This window comes from Zalophus californianus, chromosome 1 (genome assembly GCF_009762305.2).
Source record: "Zalophus californianus isolate mZalCal1 chromosome 1, mZalCal1.pri.v2, whole genome shotgun sequence".
Lineage (NCBI taxonomy): Eukaryota > Metazoa > Chordata > Mammalia > Carnivora > Otariidae > Zalophus > Zalophus californianus.
The window spans coordinates 161,818,619-161,845,538 of NC_045595.1; the positions used below are offsets into that span (position 1 = coordinate 161,818,619).

Sequence of the window (26,920 nt, forward strand, 5' to 3'; positions counted from 1 at the left end):
CCATTACCACTATCTAATTCCAGAACATCCCATTACTTCAAAAAGAATCCTATTTTACACTTGAAACCAGTATTATGCTGTATCTTAACTAACTGGAATTTAAATAAAAACTTGAGGGAAAAAAAAAACACAAAAAGAATCCTGTACCCACTAGTAGTTACTCGCCATTCCCTTCTCTCCCTAGCAACCACAGGGGCTACTTAATATTCTTTGGAATTGTCTATTCTGGACAGTTCATATAATTGGAATCACACAATGTGTGGCCTTTTGTTTCTGGCTTCTTTCACTTAGCATAACATTTTCAAGTTAGATCCATGTTGTAGCATGCATCAATACTTCATTCCTTCTTTATGGCTGAAAAAGTTTCCATTGTATCTATATACTGCATTTTGTTTATCCATTCATCAGTTGATGGATGTTTTGGTATTTTCCACTTTTGACCGTTATGAATAATGTTACTAGAAATATTTGTGTGCAACTTTTTCTGTGAACATATGTTTTCACTTCTATTAGGTTCTATACCCGGCAGTAGAATTTCTGATTCCCAGAGTAACTCTAACTTTTCAGTAGCTGCCAAACTGTTGTCCACAGTGGCTATACCATGCTACGTTCCAACCAACAATGTGTGGCGATTTCAATTTCTCCACACCTTCACCAATACTTGTTATTGTCTGTCTTTTTGATTATAGCAAGTCTAGTGAGTGTGAAGTGGCAGTTTCATTGTGGTTTGATTTGCATTTCCAAGAACTAAAGTCTTATAAACATTTAAGATTCAGACATTTTATTTCAAAACTACAGTCTTCCCTGCTACATCTGTCTAAACACACCCTCCTCTCGTTCCCTGGGGAATCTGTTTGGCTATAATGGAATGAATCTTAACAGTGTTTCCTTTTCCTTCTCCCACCTTCCCTCCCCCCCTTTCCCTCCTTGCCTTCCTTCCTTTCTTCTGACCAGGTGCTGACAAAGCCGCTTTCCTCATGGGCATTCATTCCTCTGAGTTGGTGAAGGGCTTGATCCACCCCAGAACCAAAGTTGGCAATGAATATATTACTAGAGGTCAAAATGTAGAATAGGTAGGGTGATATTTCCAGAGCATTATGACTCTATGATCTTGTAATAAATGCACACATATTGTACTTGTTATTTTTCAGCTTCTGATGATGTCTGCAACAAGAGCTTCTATAAAAAAGCAAGTAAGAGCTCTTGTGATGAGTGTTTGGAATGTTTTCCCTTGTGATGCATACCACGGTAAATGCTCTTGTGTTAAGAATCTTTCCAGATTCTTTTTTAAAAATTTTTTATTGTTATGTTAATCACCATCCATTACATCATTAGTTTTTGATGCAGTGCTCCATGATTCATTGTTTGTGCATAACACCCGGTTCTCCACGCAGAACGTGCCCTCTTTAATACCCATCACCAGGCTAACCCATCCCCGCACCCCCTCCCCTCTAGAACCCTCAGTTTGTTTTTCAGAGTCTATCGTCTCTCATGATTCTTAATATACTGTTTGATACTTTTCCCGTAGGTAACAAGTCTCTTTGCAGATGGAGGCAACCTTTTACTTGTGACCAACATCTTTGTTGTCCAACTAAGAAGCTTTCAAAGCTATTAGTTCTGACGTGAATAAAATTGGCATCCCCCGCCTGTTTGGAATATTGACTTTTTAGAGTAAGAGGCACAGTAGTTGAGATAGGGTTTTAAAATATAGGCTCAAGTTAGTATTTGAAGGAGGGATGTTGAGAGCAGAAATGAGAGATGGAAGGTCATGTGGGTTTTGTGCAGCATCCAGGAGAATTGTTTTAATGATAAAATAACAAGTGCTCCGAGGACCGCTGATCCTGAGGCTTGGTCAGAATGCAGTAAATGTTCCCAGGGCTGCCGGGTAATGAGACCATCTAAGTATGCTAGTGCATTTCAAAATAATAATTTACACCTTTAATGCATACGAGTCAGTATGTGATAGCCATGCTGCAGTAACACATACACACTGAAATCTCAGCTGACAGGAAACTAAATATTTCTTTCTTACATCAAGTCCAATACAGATTGGACCACCTTCTTTCATACTGTAGTTTGGCCGCCTATAACACGTGGCCTCCAAAGATGCTGTACATGGTGAACAGATCATTTGTAGAAAACGTACACCCACCTTAACAGCTTGGGGCTAGAAGTGATGTCATTTTCACTAATATTCTATTGGTGAAAATTAGTCTAATTACCCCCTTAGCTACAGGGGGGCTGAGAAATGGAAATTCCACCTCTTTGCTGGGTGCTTTTCCAGAAATCCCTTTCTGGAAAGAGGGAATGGTACGATCACATAGAGTACGCATAAAGCATTCACAGGCATTGTCTCCTTCTGTTCTTACAACAATACTCGGAGGTAAAGATAGCAGGCATACTGACGTTTTCCCAGTTGGGGAATCTAAGGGTTAGGGAACATAAGGAACACTGCAAAGGGCACCTGAATATCAGCTGATATTCGGGTGACATTGAGATTGTCTTACTCTACATACGTCTTAAATCTGAAAATGCGATAGACAAATGTACAAATCTGTGATAGAAGACAGTTATTTTGATGACAATAAACTCTACTTCTTTTTGGTATATTAAAGCATCTGGTGTGACTATGTTATTTAAAACATTTCAGCGATTTCCTAGTTTAACTTACTCCATCAATCAATAACTCTACCTCTATCATAATACTAGACTGAACCCATCAGTTTCTATTTTTGCTCTCCCTCCTCAGTGGACCTCCTTGAGGCTATGGACTGTGATCAGTTCATTTTGGTACCCTTGGCCTCTAGCAAGTGCCCTGCAAGTAGTAGGTGCTCCATAGACGTTAAGATAAACTAAATATTGAGCTGAATTTGAACCGTGATCAGCAGGACAAGTAGTTGAGCTATTGCTTATAGTGAGGTTAGGGGTGTTGGCAGTTTCTTGCTTTTTAACACATTAGCCATGACATGCATGCATGACATGCTATGATTATAGAACAGGGACTTGCTCTGTGTAAAACTAATGAGCCCAGAGGAGGACTAAAATCAAACCTTCGCCTCTTTAATAGTGTGTTCTCAGGAACTGAGTTACCACCAGCCTTTACTATAATAGAACCAGTGAAGCAAACTAATGTATTATTATCCAACATTAAAAGAAAAAAAAAATCCTCATCTTCCATCCTCTCTGTCTCCAGCTCCTGGAGACAGAGTAAGAAAGCACACTGTAAGGCTTTTCTTTTCTTAGGAATTTTACTGACTTTATAGAGACAATTGCCACTGCTAAGAATAGAGATGTATATGCTCTGTTGATGACAATTGCAAAAGATGGCAAAAATTCTTGCAGTGTTAACACTTACAGAATTTGGTCCCAGCTCGAATGCTGACTAACTCTGGGAACTTGGTCAAATATCTTCACCTCTCTGAGCACCCAGCAAAGAGGTGGAATTCCTCTGTGTCTCAGTGGAGGGGTGACTGGAATCTAAATAGGACGATCCTTCAGATGTGAGTGTGTCCTGCACATTGTAGGGGTTTTGCGTTCTTGCTCCCATGTGCTCACTGCCCATAGCACTCAGTCAAGATGACAGTTGGAAGAACGCCTTCCCTATTTTCAAATGCACTCCTCCTTTAGGGGCAGGTCCCCTCCGCAGTTGAGAGGCACTACATGTCATTATCAAGAACTAATGTCCTTCACGTCCAGTATTTTATGATTCCATGAGAGTCCTAACTATGCCTGTTAGAAATAAGTTGTTTTAATTTTAAAAGATTAAAAATGATTAAAAAAATCATAATAGTAACCACTGAGCATATGCTAAGTGCTTTGTGTAGATGTCTCATTCAATTGGACAACAAGCCTACAAAATTTATCTTTTTGGGGGGGGGAGAGAGAGAGTGTGGGAGGAGGGGGAGGGGCAGAGGGAGAGGGAGAGAGACTCTCAAGCAGATTCCAAGCCCAGTACGGAGCCTGAGGCAGGGCTTGATCTCACGACTTTGAGATCATGACCTGAGCTGAAATCAAGAGTTGGGCACTTAATTGACTGCGCCACCCAGGCACCCCTACAAAATTGATCTTATTTATATTTCCATTTTATAGTTAAAGACGGTAAACTTTACAAAGATTAACTGCTCAAGGTAGCATAGGAAATATTGGAGGGAAGTTGGGGAAGTAAGAAAAGCAGAAAGGGGATAGGAGAGCAGGAACTAACATGCGTTGGGTACCAAGTGCCAAACGTTGTGTTACATATATTTACATCCTCTGTCTCATTGACTCCCTCCCTATGACCTTGGCAGATGCATATTTTAATGTTATTTTACAGATGAGAAAGGCAGGGGTCCAAGTGGTTACAAATATAACTCCATTTCTGTTTGGTGGTTGTTTTTGTTCTATTGTGTGCTATTGCTCTCCAGTGATCAGGTTTCTGTGAGGTTATTTGAAAAAGAGCTAAGGAATGAGTCCGTGTAGTCCCTGAAAAGTGGAAGTGTAGGTCTAGCTGCCTAAGTCTTCCTTCATTGGATAGAAAATGATGAAAATGATTCATTAGTAAGCCGTATGTTGGTTTATTGGTTTCAGTCAGCAGACGCCGTACCATCTATATCTTCCTCTGACTACATCTTCAGGCTTCTTCCTGTTTCTTCACTACTCTCCACCCCTGACCAGTTTCCCTCCCACCCCCACTTCCGAATATTTATGGAATTAAAAGGGGGTAAGCAAGTTCGTCCTGTTCTTTTTCAAGTTTCAAAGTGACTGCTGTAGACAGAGAGTGATTTCCTCAGGGCTCCAGAGGATAAAAATCATTCTATGTGCTTTATTTGTGTGGGTGTGCTCTTGACGTCCATAGTAAAAAACTGTAACGCCATCCGGCTTATGGATTACTGTGGCAATGACTCAAGATAACTGATCAGAGAGTGGGTGACTCATACCTAAATCACCACCAGACACCAACTGGCTCCTCTGTGTGCTTTCTCCTGGGCAGCTGAAGGATGGATGGGATAGGCTGATTTTTAAATGTTAAGTGGTTGGAGCACATTCTGCTTCCAGGCTTGGAGAATGTCTAGCTGAAATCCACTCCTACTTGGAGTCGGTCAGAAACCCTCTACTCCAGTGGCACCTTTACATCACGGAAGTGGCATCTGCATTTATACGGCATTAGCCAGCCCAGAGGCTGGAGCTCTCCCCATTAGGTTACATTAGAGCCTTTGCCACATACCTCCAGGGGCGGGAAATGCAGCCTGAGTTTTACAGTAGGAGAATCTGAGATTGATGCGCTAAATTGCCATTCTCCACATAGGGAGTTGAGAGCAACCCTAGGAACTGATAGAATAAAGAATGTGGAAGCTGAGGCTAGAAAGAACCTTCAAACACATTCAGGTGAGGAGATCTGCCATCCAGAGAGCTTAGGCCACTTGCCAAAGGTTATACAATTTATTAGCAGCAACGACAGCAGTGGAACAAGGGCTGGGCATTCCAGATCCCTAACCTGCTCTACCAGTATTTTGCAAACTTCATGGTGCACAGGAATCTGCAGGGGATCGTGTTAGGGTACTGGTTCAGATTCATAGGTCTGGGACTGGAGGCCGAGATGCTGAGGGTTGGCATCTTTAACATGCTCCCGGGCGGTGCTGATGCTACAGGTCTTAGGACCACTCTTCGAATAGCAAGTCTTTAGAATGCATTACCACTCTCCACCCCCCAACTCCCGCCCCGGAAAGTTGGTCCTTTGATAATAGGAACATGATTTCTCTCACAGGACTGTCTGGTAAGGAGGCACCAGGCTGGTTTGCCTCCACGTTTCTTCTCCTCTCCTCCTCCCTTTCCTCCTTTCCTTGCTTCCTTCTCCCTTTCTTCTCATTGTAGTAAATTTCCTCTCCTGTAGCATCTCAGCAGCACACTAGAGCTACAGAAAGTCAATAGATAGATCCCAATTTTACTAGAAGGTAGCTGCTGATAGAAAATACCCAGGATTAAAATGCACACTGCTGACAGATGTGGAGTGCTTGCAATGTGATTTCCAGGTGACCTATGCTGTTGGTGCCCTGTCCAAGTCAATATATGAAAGGATGTTTAAGTGGCTGGTAATCAACAGGGTGCTGGATGCCAAGCTGTCAAGGCAATTCTTCACTGGCATTCTTGACATCACTGGTCTCGAAATCCTTGATGTAAGTATATCGGGTTAGAATGAAGTCAACGCGTATTTATAAGGAGATCAGAAAATGTGGATTGAACGTCAGAAAATGTAGTCAAAGTATGATGAGCTTCATTCTGTGAAAACTTAAGCCACTCTGGTTGGAAAAGAGCTATTATTAATATTAAAAATAACAATAATTATAATAATGGAATTAAAAATTAATTCAGCCTTAAAGTTAAATAGAAATAAAAGAAACTTTATGATTTTGAATTTTGATATAATTACATGTTATTGTCATAATTTTTAGTTTGCAGGTATATTTGAAGGAGGTAAGAATTCAATTGAGAATTCGTTACTTGTTGGGTCTATTTGCCATCAGACTGACTGTGGTTATGATATTCTCTCTACATTTTTCCAAATGGACTTCAGTTTTATTTTATTTTTCATTGAGATGTATTTGACAATTAAAAAATGTATATGTTTAAGGTATACAACTTGCTGGCTTGGCACATATTTGCATTGTGAAATAATCACAGTCAAGTTAATTAACATACCTATCACCTCAAGTGGTTACCATTCGCTCAATTTTACTTTTATCTCTTCTTCCTACCTAATCATGTCTTTGAAGTATAACAACCTTGAGCAACTCTGCATTAATTTTACCAATGAAAAATTGCAACAGTTCTTTAATCAGCACATGTTTTTTCTGGAGCAAGAGGAGTATATGAAAGAAGACTTTGACTGGGTGCCCATTGACTTTGGTCTGGATTTACAAACCTGCATAGATCTCGTTGAGAAGGTAATGCATGTTTTTCTCCTTGTTCATTCTGATTTAAGGAGAATCGTACCTGCTTGCCATATTGATCTGTATTAGGACTCGGGCTCTGTCAGGGGATGGGAAACGGGGCAGGAGAGCTCTGCGCGTTCTCTCTTAATGAGCTTTGTGTGCAGCACCCGTGGCAACGGAACTAAAGCCTCGTGTCAGTTACCCTACTCCATCATCTCCCCCCAGACTCTCGCTGCTCCTTTGCTGCTTATGCATGGCCTCCACTGTTAATTCGTGAGGAAACTTGTCGAGATTAAAAATGGTCATGCTCTTGACTGGAAAAACACAGAGCTGAAAATATGAGCACTGTAGGGCCCGGCTGATTTAACATAAGGTGAATGAGTAGACCCAGAGCAGCTTAACGAAATTTGGCAAATTAGCATGCAAACAAACAACTGTCATAAATCCTCAAGGCACTACCTTGCAGGGTGTAGTTTGTTCATTTAATTGGACAAGTACCAGTTAGCTTAAGTAATCTATGACAATACTTCATGGCTTATTAGTAAATTAGCTGCAGTGTATGGTTTCTGAATTCAGTGATGTTCCTGTACTTTGAAATCTTTCTGTGCGCTCTGGGAAAGATTAATGGGGTTTGCCAGGGGGATCGAGGATAGTGTTTTCTGTGGCTTTGTCCATGGGAGCATGCGTGGCCGCATGTCTTGCTATAACCGTGGATTGCCGTGAATTCTGGAGCCAGGTCTGGAAGGCCAATGCCTAGTGCCTTTAATGTTCTGAATGCTCTCTTTGGCTAAGTGGTTACATCTGATTCTCAACAGCCTGGTCAGGAAGGAGCTAGGGTGCCCAACCTCTCACTGTCTTTGCGGGCCTCAGTTTTCATTGATCAGTGTCCCATCAACTTTATTTATTAGGCTGTAGATGAAACGACATCTTCCTCGAAAATAGCTATTACTCTTAACAGGAATGGATGTCACATTGATTTTATTTATTCTATAGCCAGTGAACTTCATAGAGGGAGGACAGGCTGATTAAAAAAATAATAATAATGCTAATGAACCAAACTCTGAGCTGATTAAAAATAATAATAATAATGGCCCAACCATGATTTTTTTGTAAATGTTTGTTGGCATTATTCAAGCTGAGAAATGAAACTAAAGAACTAGAGGGACAGATTTAGCTTTTGGCAACTGTCCCCTGTAGTATCTGCTTACTGGGATTATGGTGAGATACCATTTTCGGGCAGGAAGATGGGGCATAGACATTATTCAGAATCAGATAGGTCTGTGAACGTTACTGATTTTTAGTTGATCTGAAGCCCATTGCCTCATTTGTGCCAGTCTCGGTGATGCCAAATAACACACTAGCAACATGGATGTAATTTCCTGTTGCATTTTCTACTGATACGGTAAAATGAGAAAAAACAAAAACAAAAAAACCCTGACCAGATGATAGAAAGAAAAGATAAGTCTTTGGTTTCCTATGAATGATTTCAAAGTATTCAGGTCAGGCAAATGAGGAATAATAAAACCTTTCTTGACGTGATTCTATATTTTGAAAAGACCCGTTGAGCTAGTTCAAGCTACGTGAAGAAAATTTGTTGTAAATATTAATGACCAAACTTACTCCTTGAAATAGAATGAATCATGAGAAGTTTTCCAAATTCAAAAGAACTGAAATACATCAATATGTACAAAATGCCTTAGAGCATGCATCTGTGTGTGTATATAAGGAAGAGGGATTTTCATGCATAAAAGTTTCAAATTTTTATGTTTACAAAAATGTTTGTCAAACTAAAAAAAAATGTATTTTAACACCACCTTTAACTGTTAATTTGGTCGTCAAGCATACAGTGACCTTCTCTCTATATATGCAGTGAACAAATCTATTATAGGATTAGCTCACACTTATTTCATTACTTGAAATACTCTCATTTGTTTAGAACTCGAGCGTCGATAATTTACATGTTAAAGTATTAATGTATGACTGCATATTTATGGTTTTGCATAGGTATAGGTTTTGCCTAGGTACATATATTTATGGTTTTGCATAGGTATTGCATTAGACAAATACATCCAAAATTATACATTAAAACCTTGTTGTTCCTATCATTGCAGTCACCTTGAGAGGCTGCCTCCATTTTCCAATAATTCAGCCCTTTTGCTAAAAGTTCCTCATATGACAGGGATTTGGATAAGGTTTTAGAACATAACCAGCTGTGACAGAAAAGTAGCTGCAATACTGATCATCTTACCAGTTTTTAACTTTAAACTGTATTATCTAGCGTGGTCATATTTTTTTACCTTATTTCCCTGACTTGTCCCAAATAAATTTTTATTGTTCCTCTACAGTGATACTGTTTCTAAAACAACTTAAATCCTGGTAGCTTCTTGGCAGTTAATACGAGTTGTTGCCTCCCAAGTGGGATTCTTTGGGTATGCTAAGTCTGGTTTTCTTATTATAGAATGAATCCCATTAATATCGAGTTCTCTCTGGTACACCCATGAGTATTTCCTTGAAACACGTCTCTCCAAGCTTTCGGTTACAACTCTTTCTGCCTGACTACTGCCCACAGCAAAGCAGCCCAGATCCCAAAGCTCAAACCTGGATGTCTTAGTGCTTACCTGTCAATCAATTATGGAACAGAACTTTGCTGGGGACCTACATTCAGTCCCCTCGGAACCTACTATGCTAAGGCCTATGAGAAATGCGAACCAGAGGCGTCATTCCATCACGGAGGAACATAGCATATCATCGGAAAGGCATCTTCCTAGGACCAAAACTTTTACTTTTTTTTTTAATTAAACAAATGAGTAAATTTATTTAGCAACTACTTGTTTTTATCACTTCCTTGTTACCTCATTGGTGAGGGAGGGTTTCCTGCCGTGGGGTGTTGAGATGGCTGAACATAGGACACCTGACCCTGGACAAATGAGGTTGACAACAGTTTACTGGTCACATACACTCACAGCCTGGGGGAGGAGGACACTAGATACCTTGCAGGGCCATGTGGCGGTTGCACTCCTGAGCACAGGGAATAAGAGGGGCTATGGGAGGCGGGTTTTATAGTGAGAATAGGGTGAGGTGACCATTGTTTCTCAAGGGAGGATGTGATTGGCTCGTTTGAATAATTCCGAAGGCTGATAGGGATCCGAAACCCATCTCTCAAGGATAAAGGCACTGGGCCTAGTCCCATCATGAGGACGGTTGTTTGGCGAGGGGACCTCAACCACGGAGCACAATGTGGAAGGGAACTTGTGATTAGGTCACCCTGAGGCCTTCCCCAGTTTTCCCCAGATGTCAAGGCACATGTGATGCTGGGCCTTAATTTTAGGTCTAATGCCACACTACTGTGTTATAAGACTTTGAATTAAGTGCTGCAGAAAACTTAAGCAGTTGTTATAAGTAGCACTTGCCCTTAGGAAGTATGCAGTCAAGTAGGAGATTTGTAAGTCTAATCAGTGTAAAAATATGTCTCTGTATAAATGCAGGAAAGGCACAAAGGCCCACAGAACTCAGAAGAGCTGAAGTCACCTCTGCCTGTGGGAATCTAGGAAGAACCGGTAGGAAAGGGTGTAAAATTTCAGCTGGTTCTTAAGACATGATTATGATTTTAGCAGGTGAAGAGAGGAAGATAGTGAGCAGGTGGAAGGACTGGCAAGAGCAAAGGCATAGGGGTAAGTAGGGGCAAAGGCCGCGTTCCAAAATGTTAGGTAGTCTAGTAGCGCATAGGATACACAGAAAGAAGTAGCTGGACGAAAAGAAAGGAGGGCCAGGTTGAGAAGAGATGCTAAGTAGTTTATACCTTACGTTTCGGCAGCGGGGAGGCAAAGAGGGCTTCTGTGCTGGGTAATGTAGCAGTTAGAGCAGCTCGCGTTTATTCTGTGGGTTTATGTCTAGGGTCTGGAACAGGAGGAAAGGCTAATAATATTAAGGCAGTCAGGGAGCTGTATAGCAGTCCAGGTGAGAAGTGAGGGGGTCCTGAATCAGGACAACAGAAATGGAAATAGTAAGACTGTGACAGACATAAAAGGAGGGAAGGCAGGATCAATAATACTTGAAGAGGGAGAGGTTAGAGCCCTAAGGTTCTGAGTCAGGGCAATGGACTCAAACCATTTACTGTGCCATAGAGGACATTTGATGCTACAGGGCAGAACATAATTACTTTTTTTCCTGACCTATTTGGAAATTAATTTGCTGGAGGTCCTCATATTTATTAGAAGCTTTATACCTCCTGAGGAATGGAAAAAATGGAGAAGACCCTGAAAAAATAGTGTTTTTCCCCCCTCCTCAGTGGTTAGGTTGTTCCATTTCGAGCTATGACATATACTTGCTTGACATAAAGCTTCCCAAAATGGAAGTTGGCTTTATTAGATTCCTGACATGATGGCAGCCCTCATGTATGGAAGGTGACCATTTGAGATGGGGGCTCCCTCCATGTGAGGGATTGCCACAACCCTGTTGTTAACAGACACCATCCCAGGAGATGCTTACATTTTTAAATGATTTAGTCCAGTTTTCACTGAGGGTTGACTGTATGTATGTAGGAAAATCTGTGGTGCAGGATGGAATCCATGCCTCCCAAACCTTATGCTAGTGAATCAACTATTTAGTTTATCAGATTCTCCCTCCTTCTCCTCATACTCCTCCGTGTTACTTTGCCAAGAACCCACAAGGTCAGTGCCACCAGGAGCAAGACAGTTTTTGGTTTCACTTAGAATATTTTGTTCTCATTTAGAGCACTTCGCATATTCACTCACTGCATCATTCCCCACTTAGATGCTTGGGAGGAAAGAAGATGTCCCAGAACTCTATAGTACAAGAACTAGTAATGAAAAGTTGTTAATTATGTTTTCTATAAAGCACAGGTTTTAAGTCTGTGAGAACATACAAAAGAGGTAGAAAACCATAGTCCATATATTACAATGGTAGACTTAGGTGGATCAAAAATATGATCTTTAGGGACTGCTGGGTGGCACAGTCAGTTAGGCATATGCCTCCCACTCAGGTCATGATCCTGCGGTCCTGGGATGGAGCCCCAAATGGAGTTGGGCTCCCTGCTTAGCAGGGAGTCTTCTTCTCCCTCTCCCTCCACCTCTCCCCCAGTTCATGCATGCTCTCTCTTTCTCAAATAAATAAAATCTTTAAAAAATTATAACCTTTAAATATTTGATGATCCACTACTTTGACGAATTAGAACCATTTGTATGGCTCCAGTGGAGTAATTTAGAACAAATTCTAAACTACAAACAAATTTTCTTTTAATATATCACCCATCCAGAGCCTTGACTGGGAGTTGGTGTGTTCTCTCTCCATGAAAACATTTAAGCATTCGCTAGCCAGCTTTTCAGAAGGAAATTATGAAGAGAATTCAAGGAACTTTTAGGTGGGTTGCACCAGACCTTTAATGTCCCTCCCAAGCCTGGGAGTCTATGATTCTTAGGTACAAAATGTTGGTAGAAAATCATGAGATCTGTGCTGTTGGGCTAAGGGTTAATGTTGTATCTCAGAATTCTCTGACATTTTCTCTATACCTTTGTTTTATCTACTTTGTTGTACACATAGGTACATGTTTTGCCTTCTTGGTTAGATGCTCTGGAGCCACAACTCATATATAACCCAAAGTGTCTGGCACAGTGACTTACTCATAGAAGGCACTGCAAAATATTCTGTGGAGTAGATTAATAAATATACAAATATATAAATTGATATGCGAATATAAGAATCCTGGATTTCCTTGATTCCCCCTCCCCCAAACCTTTCTCTATGTGTATGTACCTTAAACTGGTTAATGGCAGCATCCATTACCCATTTGCTCAAGCCAAAAACCTGGTCGTCTTTCTTTTTCTGTTGCACCCCACATTCTATCCACCAGCAGGTTGTGACCCCATTTTACTTTCAAGCTAAATCACATTTTGATGACTTCTGACCATCTCTAACACTATCACTAATCCAGACCAAGGGTCAGCAAACTATGGCTCTGTGGGCCAAATCTAGCCTGCAGCCTGTTTTTATAAATACCGTTTTAATATAACATTGTCACACTCCTTGTTTTTACATGTCACCACTTGCTGCTTTGGGGCCTGAACTGGCGGAGTGGATGGCAGAACTGTGGTGGGAACCATGTGGCCTGCAAAGTCTATTTCCTACATGCCCTTTAAAGAAAAATTTGCTGACAGAGGTCATCAGGGTTTCTACCACATATTCTTTTGTTGTTTTGTTTATGCAACCCTTTAGAAATGTAAAAACTGTTATTAGCTCACTGGCTCTTTTATATAGGCCACAGGCAGGAGTTGGCCCACAGGCTCTACTTAGCCAACTTTGCTCTAAACAAACGATCCTTTCAAAGCGAACATCAAATCACAACACTTCCCGTTAAAATCTACAAAGACCTCCCATCACACTTAAAATTCAAATGTCTTAGCATGGCCTGGACAGCCCTTGGGATCCAATACTGCTTACCTCTCTAACTCCATCTTGTACCACGCGCTCAATCTGACTACGTTAGCTCTGTCCACTTTTGCCTCCGGCAGGACCTCAGACTTTCCAAGTGTGCTCCTGCCTCAGGGCCTTTGCACTCATCATTTGTCTGCCAAGAGTACTTGTATACAGATCTCCGGATTTGCTCTTCTGGTTCAGGTCAGAGGGTTTTACTTGACTTTCCCACTAAAATAGCTCCCAGTTGGTCCCCTAGTCAATCTCTATTTCTTTACTTTGTATGATTTCTTCAGGACACTTATGTGGAACTAAACTGTTTATTTTTTGGTTACTTGACTCTTGTCTTTCTACTCCATTAGAATGTAATCACTCTGAGGACAGGCACTTTGTATATGCTGCTCATGGCTACACTGGCCGCTCCTACAGGTGTCCAGCACCTACTAGGTATTTAATAAATATTTGTTGAATGGACAATTGACTAGTTATATGTAGTGAATCTTCTTTCCCCTTGTCAACTGATTAGGTTCCTGGAATAAGAGTTTACACTCATGCCTTTATAGAAAATATTGTGTCCTGGTGTTTTCTTTCATCTGCTGTTCATATGTATCTCCAACAGCCAATGGGTATCTTTTCCATCCTCAAAGAGGAATGTGTGTTTCCTCAGGCTACAGATGTAACTTTCAAGACCAAACTTTTTGACAACCATTTTGGGAAGTCGGTTTATTTCCAGAAGCCCAAGCCTGATAATAAGAGATATGAAGCTCACTTTGAGCTTGTCCATTATGCAGGAGCAGTAAGTTATCTCTAGACCCTCAGCCCTGAATTCTCCTGACTCTGTTTCAAATGCATTCAGTCAAAGTCCCTAGATGATATATAAGTAAAGTTTAGCTTAAATGAAGAGATGAACAAAAGAAATCTCAGTTCCAGAAAAAAAGTTGGCATAGCCTTTTAGCACTTAGGAAATGAAATACCCATCCTATAATAGTATTCCATGTGCACAAAGGTTAGAAATCTTAAAATAGACTCTGTCATCTCAACTCAAAGTAAGTCAGCTTCAGAAAGTCATGGAGATCATCAAAGTCATGGGTTTTTCCATATTTGTCCTTCCTTTTAACTTAACATTGTGTGAATGAGTGATTTCAACTGATCTTTTTATTGAAGTTTTTTTTTTTTTTTTTTTAATTCTCTCATAAAGAAATAGTCTCTGTGAAGTAATGGCCTCCAAACTATGGCTGACAAAGGTTTCTAATGACTCTCCATGCCTCTCCTCATTTCCCCACGGGTGTGTGTGTTGCCCCTTTTTTTCTGCTTTTCTGCTTCTAGTCAGTGATTCCGGATGAAACAGAAAGAGAATTGATAAAGGATAAAATAATATTTCATCCTAAAAATGACCTGCCAACTGTACACAGATATGCTTGTAATTGTCTTCTTTCATATCCTTGAATATTAATTATAATGATATTTACAGTAAAATATCATTATAATTGCTAATTTTTTTGAACGTTCAGTGTGTGTCAGAGACAATTAGGTTATTTCATCCATTCTTGCCAGCGAGGGAGAGCTGATGTGAATTGTTTCTGCTGGAAATACCATTTAATTCTTTGTCCCTCTCCTTCCCTAGCTACCCCTCTCCCTTCCCGCCCCTTCTCTTCCTTTCCACAGCGTAAAGTGGTAAAGCCTGAAAATCTCTTCGGGTTACACAATGGACTCCTGGAGTATTATTCAGTACTGTTACCTCAAACCAATTTAAAGTTAAAGGACCCATACAATTTATGATTTTTTTAAAGTAATTCACAATTTGCTATGTTAATTTATGCACTCTCTTCTTTTGTTACCTGAACTGCATGCCTTTCTAAAGGTGCCTTATAACATTAGTGGCTGACTTGAAAAGAACAAAGACCTTCTTAATGAAACAGTTGTGGCTGTATTGCAGAAGTCATCTGAACAGACTCCTGGCAAACCTTTTTGAAAATCACATCCATATTGACAGTGGTGAGTTGAACAGTCTTCCCTAATTTTTTAGCCTCAGAATGGAACCCATGGCTGCCTTACCACTTACAAAAACCCTTGCCTCTTTCCTGCGATATCTGTGTCTGCTCCCTGTGCTCCGAGTCATCCCCTCTTATTAGCCTTCTGTCCCAGGGCTGGCAGTTCTTCAGGGAAACGGTGCTCTAAGACAGATGTATTTCAAGGAGCCTGCTCCGGTCTGCTTTTAGCTTCTACTCAACCCCACTGCAAAGTGGGAGCAGCAAACCGTATTTTGATAAATGATTTTGGGGAAATAACAATTCTCTTTAATCTATATTCCCCAAGTATCTTGGGTTTCTCCTTCACAGTGCTTTTGTGTTATAGTAATTTGGGGTTATGATAAGCTTCATGAGGGCAGCGATTATGCCTGATTTTTTAAATTGTAGCCTCAAGCATGTAGCAAATACCTGTTTTGCAGGCCCTCCATACATATTTATTGACCAACGAATAACTAATCTTGTTTAGTAGTTTGTAATTTACGAAGCACTTTTAAATATATTATCTTACTCAGTCCCTGCCATGACCCTTTCAGATGCAGATAGAGGGAAATGTCTTCTTATCTTACAGGTGCAATTAGGGAAGAGTTAAGGAGCATCCCCAATTTCACAAATCTGTTAAAGGATAAACTGAAGCATGTTAAAAATTTTAAGCATTTATATGAGCAAAAATTGATTCAAATGGGGGCAGTGTCAAGCCCTCAGGGTTTAAGACTGCTCCACTGACGGAAGCTCAGGGAGATACTTTATAGAGAAAAGGTGGAAGCAAGTAAGGAAGTTATTGATTGGTTGTAGTTTAAAGCCTGCTTGACTGTGATTGGTTGTCCTTAGTGTTTTGATTTTTATAACCCTGGGATATTTACATGCTTAAATTTTGGCTTGCTCTTATAGGCCACTATGGAATTAGAGCCACATCAGTCTAATGGCCTCCTTGTTTAATTAATTTAACAGTAGTAAATGCAAAGGAAGGTAAGAAGCAGGACTTCTGCTTCCTGTCCTGGTGCCTATACCACTCTCACTGTCTTCCAGAAACAAAACAGAGAGATGTGCAGGCTACATGTATTTAGGGCATAATTCAGATTTCTGCACCATGATACAAAGGATTCGAAGATGCTGAGCCCATGTGGCTAACATCAGCCTCACAACGGGACTAATGCTAGCTACAGAGGGAAACTTTTCATGATTCATAGCAAAAGTCACAGATTGGCAGTCTCGGAGCAGAACCTGGCCTTCAGACATGTTTCATTTGGTCCACACGGGTTTAAAAAAAATCAGAAGTTTCCACATACATTTTTGGATTTCCTTTTTCTTTCAAAAAGTGGAAAATGTGGGAAAATAGAATATCTGGCCAGCCTGGGTTCAGATAACTTTGTGACAATGGGGCGAGGTATACCAGCTCTTCTTTAAGGGGTGTATACTCTCATTTCCTAACCTCTTCACCGTCTTGTGATCTCACGCCCAGCTTCAAGTTAACTCCTGGCCCAGGCAAGCTGATTTGGGACTCCTGATTGACATGGTCAGGAAAAGGAGAGAGAATTTGGCGCTTTCTGGCTTCATCAGCACCGATGACATAATTCAGGAGCAGGCCTGAAATCCTGCTGGTCTCCCTCAAGAGGAGGTTGAGAAATGAAGGCTATTGTATTTGGACCCTGATAATCTTCAGGCAGTGCATTTGCCTGATTCTAATGGCTTCTAAAGTGCCCCTTAGCAGTCGGTTAGATAGTGACTCCTTGGCTCCCAGATGGGTCATTCTCTGATCATAAGAGATCAGGCAGCAGTTCAAGCAGAGAGTCAGACAGGGAATCATCTTCAAACTCTTCAGGGTGTCTACTGTGTCCTTAGGAAATAGAAAAGAATAATTGTCCAGAATGTCCCTTTTTTGGTAATTTTTCAAGCACCGCCTGAAAATACTTGCCTCCACGCTTCTCACTCATCCAAACATTAAATTACCCATAATAACCATACTTTCTTCTGGGCAATCCAAGTACTTTAAACCGGAATTATAATTTCTTAAAAAAATTAATAATGGAAGGTAGTAGTATTCCCTTTTCATAGGTGGAGAAACTGAAGTACTAAGAGGTCCAGTGATTGACTTGGAGGGCCTGAGGCATGTCAGTAGGACGTTAGTGATTAAGCTTTAGGACATCTGCCCCAGCACAGGTGTTACTCAGGTGCAGAGAATATTTTGTGTTACAGGTTGACAGCTGGTCCATTTTTTCCTAGGAATTTCGCCATTGTTGTTGTACATCTTTGTGAGTTAGCACCACACAAATGTTTGTAAAACAATTTGGCTTAGCATAGACCCTTTTGCTTCAAGAAAATGGAAATAGATGTTTTTTTTATAAATTATGAAAGTGATGTGCGAGTGTTGTCAAAAGCACAGACAATATGGAAAAATAAAAAGAGAAACATAAAAGCTCCCTATCATTCTATGCAGAGTGATAGCAATTGTTAACACTTTGGCATATGCTCCTCCCAATATTTTTTATGTATATAGTCACTAATAATACAACTACACTGAGAAACACGTATATGTACTCAGGATCATAACACACAAACTTTTTTAACATTACTTTTTCTCTTAAAATAACTCCTAGGAATCTTTCCATGTCAATTATATGGATCCTCCTCATCATTTTAAAAGGCCACAGTATTCCATTGTATACATACTTTTTCATAATTTAACTAGTCAATCTCCTATTGATAGACATTTGCTTTGATAACTAATTTTTGTTTAGTTTAGTTTTTTTTTTTTTTGCAGTGACTAAACAATGCTACAGCAAGTATCTTTGCACAGTTGCCCGACTATTTCCTTAAGGAAGAGCACTAGAAATAGACATTTGTGTTGAGACAAATATTTTTAAAGCTTTTTGTAGATATTGCCATATTGCTTCCAGAGCTTGACGAATTTATACTTTCATCAACAGGGTATGGTAATGTGACAAAAAAGAGCTTTTTAAATGCTTTTTTCTTCTTTTTTTAGCTCTACAGTTTGGGGAGAAGAAACACAAGAGAGGAGTTTCATTCCAAACGGTTGCATCTCTGCGTGAAGTAATTTTTAATTGCATCTATTCATATATTAACTGCCTCACAATATGCATATGTTATTACTTATTTGAAATTTCACATCTTCAAATAAGGGAAATGTATCTGAAGTTACCAAGTTGGAAAAGTTGAAGTTTATCTTGATATTAATGGACTTTAGTGGACACTGTTGGTGCCCCACCTAGATCCCCGCTATCAGCCCAACACCCATCTTCTAGCTGATGAGAATGGTGGCTGATAACAACTCACAGGTCCCAGAATTGCCATTGGCCAAATGGGAAGCTAAACTATCTCCTTACTCACCCCTCCAGACTCTGACTCTTTTCTTGCCTCAAGGTGGGGACCAACTATGGTGCAATTGGTACATTTGTGCTCAGAGCTCCTGCAGGGATCACATTCAGCTTTGAATCCATATCATTGCTTTTTTTCTTCCCCCACCCTATCCTCCTTCTCAAGTAAATCCCTCAAGTCAGAATCCCCAACTCAGATTCTGCTTCCAGAGAATCTGACCTTAGAAAAACTTTCCATACAGAAAACTTGAGAAACAATTTATGTGTTCAATTCGTTTGATTGCCCAGCCATAAATTATTGCTATCAAATTCAAAATAGGTAGATATGATTCACAACAGAACTGCATCTGTCAGATAAATATTGACTTGCCATGGGAAAGAAATAATGTATGGTTTGGTAAGAGAAGAATGTTTAATTCATTATTTTATTGTTGATATGCATCTTGACTTTATGATTAAGTTGATAGGCTTGGAGACAATTGTGAGGTAGATTGGTGTTTTTAATGATTTGCAAAGTGATTTTGTGTTTGTTATGGTCTCTATTTAAGGAAAACCTAAATAAATTGATGACTAAGCTGAAATCAACAGTACCTCATTTTGTGAGATGCCTAAATCCCAATGTGAACAAAATGCTAGGTAAGAACTGGACTTCTTTGCAGCGTCAGCTCTAGTAGGGCTCCATCTGATAAACGAGGAGGTGATAGGAGGAAATACATTTGATTCAAGATATGTTGAATGTCTTTTTAAGAAAATTTACCAGTTCCTTTTATATAAGGGTAGATTTCAGATAGAAAAATGAAAGTAACTTAAAAGTGAGGTCTTCAGAACCTCAAGATTGCTTTTGAATTGAGATTCGAGTGGACACACAGAAGGAATTCACAAAGCCAAGTCAACTGGGTAACATTAGAATGCTTGATATTACCATTTAAATTCCTCCTTGAATTTCATGCTAAAACCTGGATGAGCTTCTATGCCATTGTCTACAAGGGCAAAGTACAATAAAAGGGATTAGATAATTGATGGAGGAATTAAGGTAGATGTTTCAGCATAAAGGAAATTATTTTGTCTGAATTATCTAAATTGATCATAAAAACAGTTCCTAAATCCATTTCTAATTTTTAAGAACTCCCTCTAGCCTTCCTTGCCAATACTAATATCTTACCCTCCCTAGCAGCACCCATCTCTCCAGTTATATACTTCTGAGCAGTGGATAGTTTTTTTTTTTTTAAGGTTTCTTCCCCCACCCCCCACAGCAGTTTTATTGAGATATAATTGGCATACAGCACTACAGTATAAATTTAATGTATACAGCATAATGACTTGACTTATATATATATATCGTGAAATGATTACCAAGTTTAGTAAACATCCATTATCTCACACTGATAATTTTCTTCCTTGTGATAAGAATTTAGGATTGACTCTCTTAACTTTATTATCTTGATGCTTAACTTTTCAAGTATACCATACAACAGTGTTAATTATACTCATCATGTTGTATATTGCATCCCTACTACTTACTTATCTTATGACTGGAAGTCTGTGCCTTGTGACCACCTTAGTCCAATTTCCCCTCCCTCCCCTACCTCCTATTTCTGATAACCTCAAATCCACAAATCTAATCTCTTTTTCTATGTGTTTGTTTTTAGGTTCCACATATAAACAAGATCATACAGTATTTGTATTTCTCTGCCTATTTCTCTTAGCATAATGACCTCAAGGTCCATCCATGTTGTTGCATATGGTGGGACTTTCTCCTTTTTTATGACTGAATAATATTCCATTGTGTATATATGTATGTGGGGGGGCTGTGTGCACACACACACACACATACATCTTCTTTATCCACTCTTCTGTCTCTAAACACTTAGGTTGTTTGCATGTCTTGGCTATTGTACTGGACACTTTTTTGATGACTAGATGGTGGTAGGTGGGTGGTAGTGAATTATTTTTTGTTTTTAATTGCCAAACCAAAGTTTTTACAGATATTAACTACATGGACTGTTTTCCATACATCATGGGTTTGAAGATTCTCAGACTTCTTTTTGGAAGCCTCTGACCCTCCCCCCTCTCATGCTCTCTCTTTCTTTCATTACAGGCTTCCATAAAACTTGGTCAGAGGCTGTCAGCTTCAAAGTTGTGTAGATGATACACACTTATGTCTTCAGAGCACTAATCACCCTTGGAATATATAGCTAGCCAGATGCTGCTGATTCTAATTTCTGAGGTTCTGTAATATCGTGCATTTTTATTAACCTCCTGTAATTAGGACCCTAATCTTGACAGCCTGTGACCTATTTTGGGAAAGTGTGATACTAAACAATGATGCTGCAGTTTGGGTTTTTGCAACACAAACACTTCATGTTCATTGACGCTGTATGTTTTTGCCTCATTGTTTCTTATCAGCTGGGTTTCTAGATGCATCTAGGGACACTGCTTCCATTTGGCAAGAAATCTAATTAGCTGCCTCTATTTTGGAGCAATTCTGTTACCTATTAGAGTTGTCTCCCATTAAGTCAGCTCTGATTTCAGCAGTTGATTTTTTTTTTTTTAAGTCATAAGACAAAGTCCTAAGAAAAGCTGCATGATCTAATCAAGACAGTTTTTCATATGTACTTAAAGGGAATGAGCATCTTTGATCTTTTGGGGTCATAGAGTTCCACTTGTTCTCCTTCTTATAGATCATCTGTTTCTGTCTATGAAAGGGATTGGAGTAAAGGAATATGGATATATGGCTTACAGTTTATTTCTGTGACCCTGTACATAGGCAGAGATTCATCTCATTTCCGTTTTTCTTATAATACTCTTGTAGGGCTTTTGTGTTAGGAAGAACGCTACTTGGCTTCTTCCAGAAGATTTGCGGAAAGCCAGACACAGTGGCTCCTTGGAAGGTTTTTCAAAGGCTTGTCTCAGATTGCAGCTGCAGCTCTAGTAGGGCTCCATCTGATAAACGAGGAGGTGATAAGATGATGCTTATGCTATAGAACAAAACTTAGGTGCTGTCAAGATAATAAGGAGAGAATGTAGGCTGGGATGTGACCAAGTCCTTTGTAAGGCAAAAGAGTAAACAGAATTTTGTGGCTGTGCTCATCTTCTTTCTTTGTATTCTCCCATTCTTGTAATCCCTTCCCCTTTCTACTTGGAGGTGGCAGTTCCCTTTTGTGTTCTTATACCACTCACTAGCTGGTTTTCAGCCAGAGAAAAGATGTAATACCAGCTATTTATAATCCTAACAAAAATGTATTCTTTTTCATCTTCTAGGTGTATTTGCTTATAAAATTTGACAAACCATGGATTAAAGGGTTCATTCTGTGTTAAAGGAATTTCAGGCAAATCCTTTTTGGAGACTTGCATGATAGGATGGGTACTGTGAATGCCATCAGGCTGGGAGTGAGTGAACTCCTATTACCTATTATATTAAAGAACACCAAATTAAAACTTTTTTTAAATCACAAGATGCACCAATTAGGACAAGATCTTGGGTAGTAGTAGTTCTTTTGGACACAGACTGAGAGCGACCCTTTTTCTTCAAGTGTATTGGACCCTTACTTGCTTCTGCAGCAGCTGCGTTGTAATGGTATCTTAGAAGGAACCAGGATATGCTGTGAAGGTTTTCGAAACCAAATGCTGTATGCTGATTTTAAACAAAGGTAAAAAAAATACATCACAGGATCTGAGGAGCCCAAGGCAGCCCATTCTATTTTCCTCTCTTTCTGAGTATTTAGGCATGTGTTGTTTGTTTGGTTGATGTCCTCCAGACTACAGATCGATGTGTTTCGGTGGTGGTGAGATATATGATGACAGAGTTCCATTATTACTTCCTCTTAAATCCAACATCCCTGTAGCTGTAATATCCTTAAATCTCTATTAACGGATAATAGACCCACATATAGAAGAAATATATACAGAAGAAAGACATGGAGGCTGAATTGAATTTCTGAAATGTTGTAGGTACTTAATCGTAGTTGCCTTCCAAGGAGGCTGTTGCTGTACTAGCAAGCCTGTGATAGAACGGAAGCCAACAGGGTGTGTGGCAGGAGTCAGATATTTCTGCTTCCTATTGGCTGAATTCCAAAAGTATAAATTATAGGTCATCAAGCAAATTTGAGCAAAGTATGGTAGTGAAGAAAGAGTACCTGCCTCAGGATTAAGAAGCCTATTTCTAGTTCTCTGCCAGCTCACCACCAGGGTGAAGAAATCTTGGACGTTCAGTTATCTTATCTGTACGATAGAGATACTTAAGCCTGCCTCTTTCCCTCCCCTTGCTTCCCAATCTCTCCTCCCCTCCCTAATTGAGCAGAGAATCAAATGATGTTGTCTCTGAAGTACTATGAGGAGTACAAACTATATGCCAAAGTAAGGGATTACTGCTTGTATCCTCATTATTTTTGCCAAGAGTTTTGTGAAAATCGAACATATTGATAGGAGAGGTACAAGTCTGTACCTCCTTTACCTCGCTTGTTCAAATTATTCTTTATTTGAATCATATGACCTCTCTGACCCCAGGATTTATTCTTTATCTATTTTAAATTAGGTACTGCATTCTGAACCCAAGGGCATTTCCAAAGAGTAAGTTTGTAAGCAGCAGAAAAGCGGCTGAGGAATTACTTGGCTCATTGGAGATAGACCATATCCAGTACCACTTTGGAATCACTAAGGTAACCAGAAAACTAGGAAGAATGCATTTGGAGAAGAGTGGGAAGAAGAGTGTGTATCTTAAAATACCCATGAAAGTGCAATGATAAGGCATTCTATAGTTCTTGTGACCACAAATAACACAAATAGAGCTCAGTTGAAAGTGGAGACTTCAACGCTATTTGAGAGAAAACTCAGTGCTTCTTAAACCTCAGTCTTGACTACATTTACATTTTTATAATTATTCATCTAAGTAAGTTTGTGCCAAGATATAAAATATTGAATCAACCTTAGTGTGCTAAAAAATGTGCATAGACATCAGAGCTAGAGAAAGGTAAATCAACTTACTGGAATGAACTGCTTCTCTGTGTGTAAACAGATTCATCCACAAGTACTCTTTTAGGGAATTAATTCTAAAAGACTGTATGAGTAATTAAAAGTGTTAAGGTCAACCCCACTATCCAAAAATTTAATCCACAGTTAAGTTCCTTAAATGTGGTTTGCTAAATTCTGCTTTGTCTTAGATGATTTTGATATGATCCACATATTATGGGAAACTTCTAGTAGATTTGGTTTGATTTGATAGTCAACATCAGGTTGTTCCTAACTGACATCCATAGAAGGACCAAATTATTAGAAAGAGAATTGGAGGGCCTAGGGTGAAAAGCTCACAGAAAAAGGAACCCATAGGGCATGATTATAAAATGTTATTTGACTGCCACATTTTGAGTACCTGAGAATCTGTTTCTGGTGTTTGTTGTTTCTGCTGATTTCCTCTACTGGTCCCTTGTTTCCCTGTGGGCTTAGTTATTTTTGCTGTATACTACTAATCTAGACTAGGACTAGCATAAGGCAAGAGAGCCTCCCAAGGCACAAAGTTTAAGAAGGTACTCATTATCAGGGTTATGTAAGTACTGACTTACACAGCCCTAAAAGTGAGTGCTTCCTTCAAATTTGTGCCTGACCCCTCACTCACCTCATCTTGGCCATTACTAATAGTTCTTGAAAAAGTATTTGTGTGAATTCTTTATTGCCTAAGACAAAGTCACTTTCTCTAGAGAAGAGAGCAGCAAACTTTGGCCTAAGGGCTAGCTCCATAGCCTATTTTTAATATGGCCCATTAGTTAAAAATGGTTTGACATTTTAAAATGGTTGTTTTTTAAAAAGAAGGAAAAGGTAGAGGAAGAAGAAGAGGAGATGAAGATTCTGTACATCTGTGAAAATTGTATGTGATCTGTAAAGCCCACAAATATTTTCTGTCTGGTCTTTTACAGAAAATTTGCAGGGGCACCTGGGTGGCTCAGTCAGTTGAGCGTCTGCCTTTGGCTTGGGTCATGATGCCTCGGCGGGAAGCCTGCTTCTCCGTCTCCCACTCCCTGTGCTTGTGTTCCCTCTCTCGCTGTGTCTCTCTCTGTCAAATAAATAAATAAAATCTTAAAAAGAAAAGAAAAGTTTGTAGACCCCTATCTGGCACTTCAGAGCACTGCCTGGCTGGGTCTAAAAATTTAAACCAGGTTCCCTCGACAACCTATACATTATTAACGGATAAGGAGAACAGTCTATGCTCTTAAGGAACCAAAATAACCACAGGATTAAATAAAATATTTTTGCAAACTTTAGATTTCTAAAACCAAACTTTCTAGAGTGTACATTTTGCACATTGAGTAAAACTTAACAAGAAAGACAACCAACCAATGAATACACCAGCTGTTCATACAGTCATTCAGGAAACACGTAATGAATACCCATTATGAGTGGAATTAGCATCTGACTTATTTCTTTTAGGTGTTTTTAAAAGCTGGCCTTCTGGAACAACTGGAAGCAATGAGAGATGAGAGACTAAAGTCTTCACATTGTTCCAAGCCAGAGTACGGGGCAAACTGATGCGAATCAAGTTCCAGAGGATTCTGGAAGAGAGGTATGATATGCCTACCCTACACCCCCACTGCCAAAGGAGCGGTATACCTGAATCAATGTGACCTTAGCTCACTATCTTGTAATAGGTCAGCGTAAAGGGCTGCCACCTCTGCTTAGGCTGGGACTTTACTTAAAATTTTTAAATCCTGGGAACACCAAACAGAGCACCACGGGCTCTTATTGCTTTATCTAACCGAGTATAAGCATAATTCAGATATTTCTTGTATTGTTTCCGGGCTTCCCTTTGGAGGAATTCTTTATAGTCAAGGAAGTCTGGATCTCCGAGGGTGGCGCGACTCAACAATTCATAACAGGAGCAGACCTGGAAAGGTTTGCATGCATCCCACAGCCAACTCTAGGGAAATTTGCTGCAGAGTGAGGAGGTGTTCGGACCACTTTATAACCTCCCCTGGGTCAGAAACTGTGACTCTTGGTGATATGTAATCCTAACTCTCTTATTTCATTTCAGGCAGGTTCACTAGGGACATTTATCAACACATTTGCACACTAAGGTGTAGGTTTTGTCTATTCTTTAAGAGAACTGTGGAAAGCAAGCTAGCAAAATCTCTAAACAAAGGGATCGTGAGCAAGAGGTTCTGCAGTTTTTGTTTTTACTTTTTTTACGGTGTAGTTTACCTTCTGGAGAGAGGTCCACAGATCTTGGAATAACTTGTTTAATTGACGATCTGTTAATTCCTTCTGTTTTTCCGAAGAAGAAAAAGATCATTACATGGTGATATCAAAGGGATTAGAGAGACCTTTCCTAAAGAATCTTCTGTGACTCATATCATGCTCAGTAAGGTATAGGAATTGATGGGAGTTTGGGGATCAGAAGACATGTCTTTACGGTGTAGTTTACCTTCTGGAAAGAGGTCCACAGACTTGGGGCGCCTGGGTGGCTCAGTTGGTTAAGAGGTCCACAGACTTTTACCCACATTTACATGTGGGTAAATGTGGGTAAAACTCTTAATTTCCATATAGTTGGCTTCCTTCATCTGTAAAATGAGGCCTTTTAAAAAAATTTTATTTATTCATTTGAGAGAGAGACAAAGAGCACAAGCAGGGGGAGAGGCAGAGGGAGAGGGAGAAGCAGGGAGCCTGACACAGGGCTTGATCCCAGTACCTGGAGATCATGACTTGAGCCGAAGGCAAACTCTTAACCAGCTGTGCCACCCAGGTGCCCCGTGTAAAATAAGGTCTTTACTATCCATTCCTTCTAAATCATAGAATGGCTTCAAACAATGTTTTTAAATTTTTTAATTTTTTAAAGATTTTTATTTATTTATTTCAGACAGAGAGAGAGAGAGAGAGAGAGAGAGAGAGAGAGCATGAGTATGCGCCCAAGCAGGGGGAGGGGGCGTGGGGGGATGGGGCAGAGGGAGAAGCAGGCTCCTGGCTGAGCAGGGAGCCCGATGCAGGGCTTGATACCAGGACCCTGGGATCATGACCTGAGCTAAAGGCAGATGCTTAACTGACTGAGCCACCCAGGCACCCCGGCTTGAAACAATTATTATAAAATATTTCAAACACAAAAACTACAGAAAATATTCTAATGCACACTCAGGGAGCTTATCATCAAAGTTTAGCAGTTCCTAACATTTTCTCTATAATCGCTCACAATTTAAAAACATCTACAAAATTGAAGCCCCTTGTGTATTTCTCCCTTGAT

At 39.9% G+C, this 26,920-nt stretch overlaps 1 protein-coding gene across 1 annotated transcript in view; it reads left to right on the top strand.

Moving 5' to 3' along the window:
• MYH15 (myosin heavy chain 15) overlaps positions 1–26,920 on the top strand; it is a 138,584-nt gene that overhangs the window by 26,154 nt on the left and 85,510 nt on the right. The window contains 15 exon segments of the mRNA XM_027587172.2: positions 955–1,073; positions 6,009–6,152; positions 6,750–6,920; positions 13,957–14,133; positions 15,199–15,282; positions 15,284–15,336; positions 15,492–15,506; positions 16,119–16,141; positions 18,384–18,415; positions 19,248–19,319; positions 22,207–22,349; positions 23,234–23,357; positions 25,120–25,174; positions 25,177–25,252; positions 25,466–25,487. Of these exon segments, the coding sequence (XP_027442973.2) occupies positions 955–1,073; positions 6,009–6,152; positions 6,750–6,920; positions 13,957–14,133; positions 15,199–15,282; positions 15,284–15,336; positions 15,492–15,506; positions 16,119–16,141; positions 18,384–18,415; positions 19,248–19,319; positions 22,207–22,349; positions 23,234–23,357; positions 25,120–25,174; positions 25,177–25,252; positions 25,466–25,487 (1,310 nt within the window).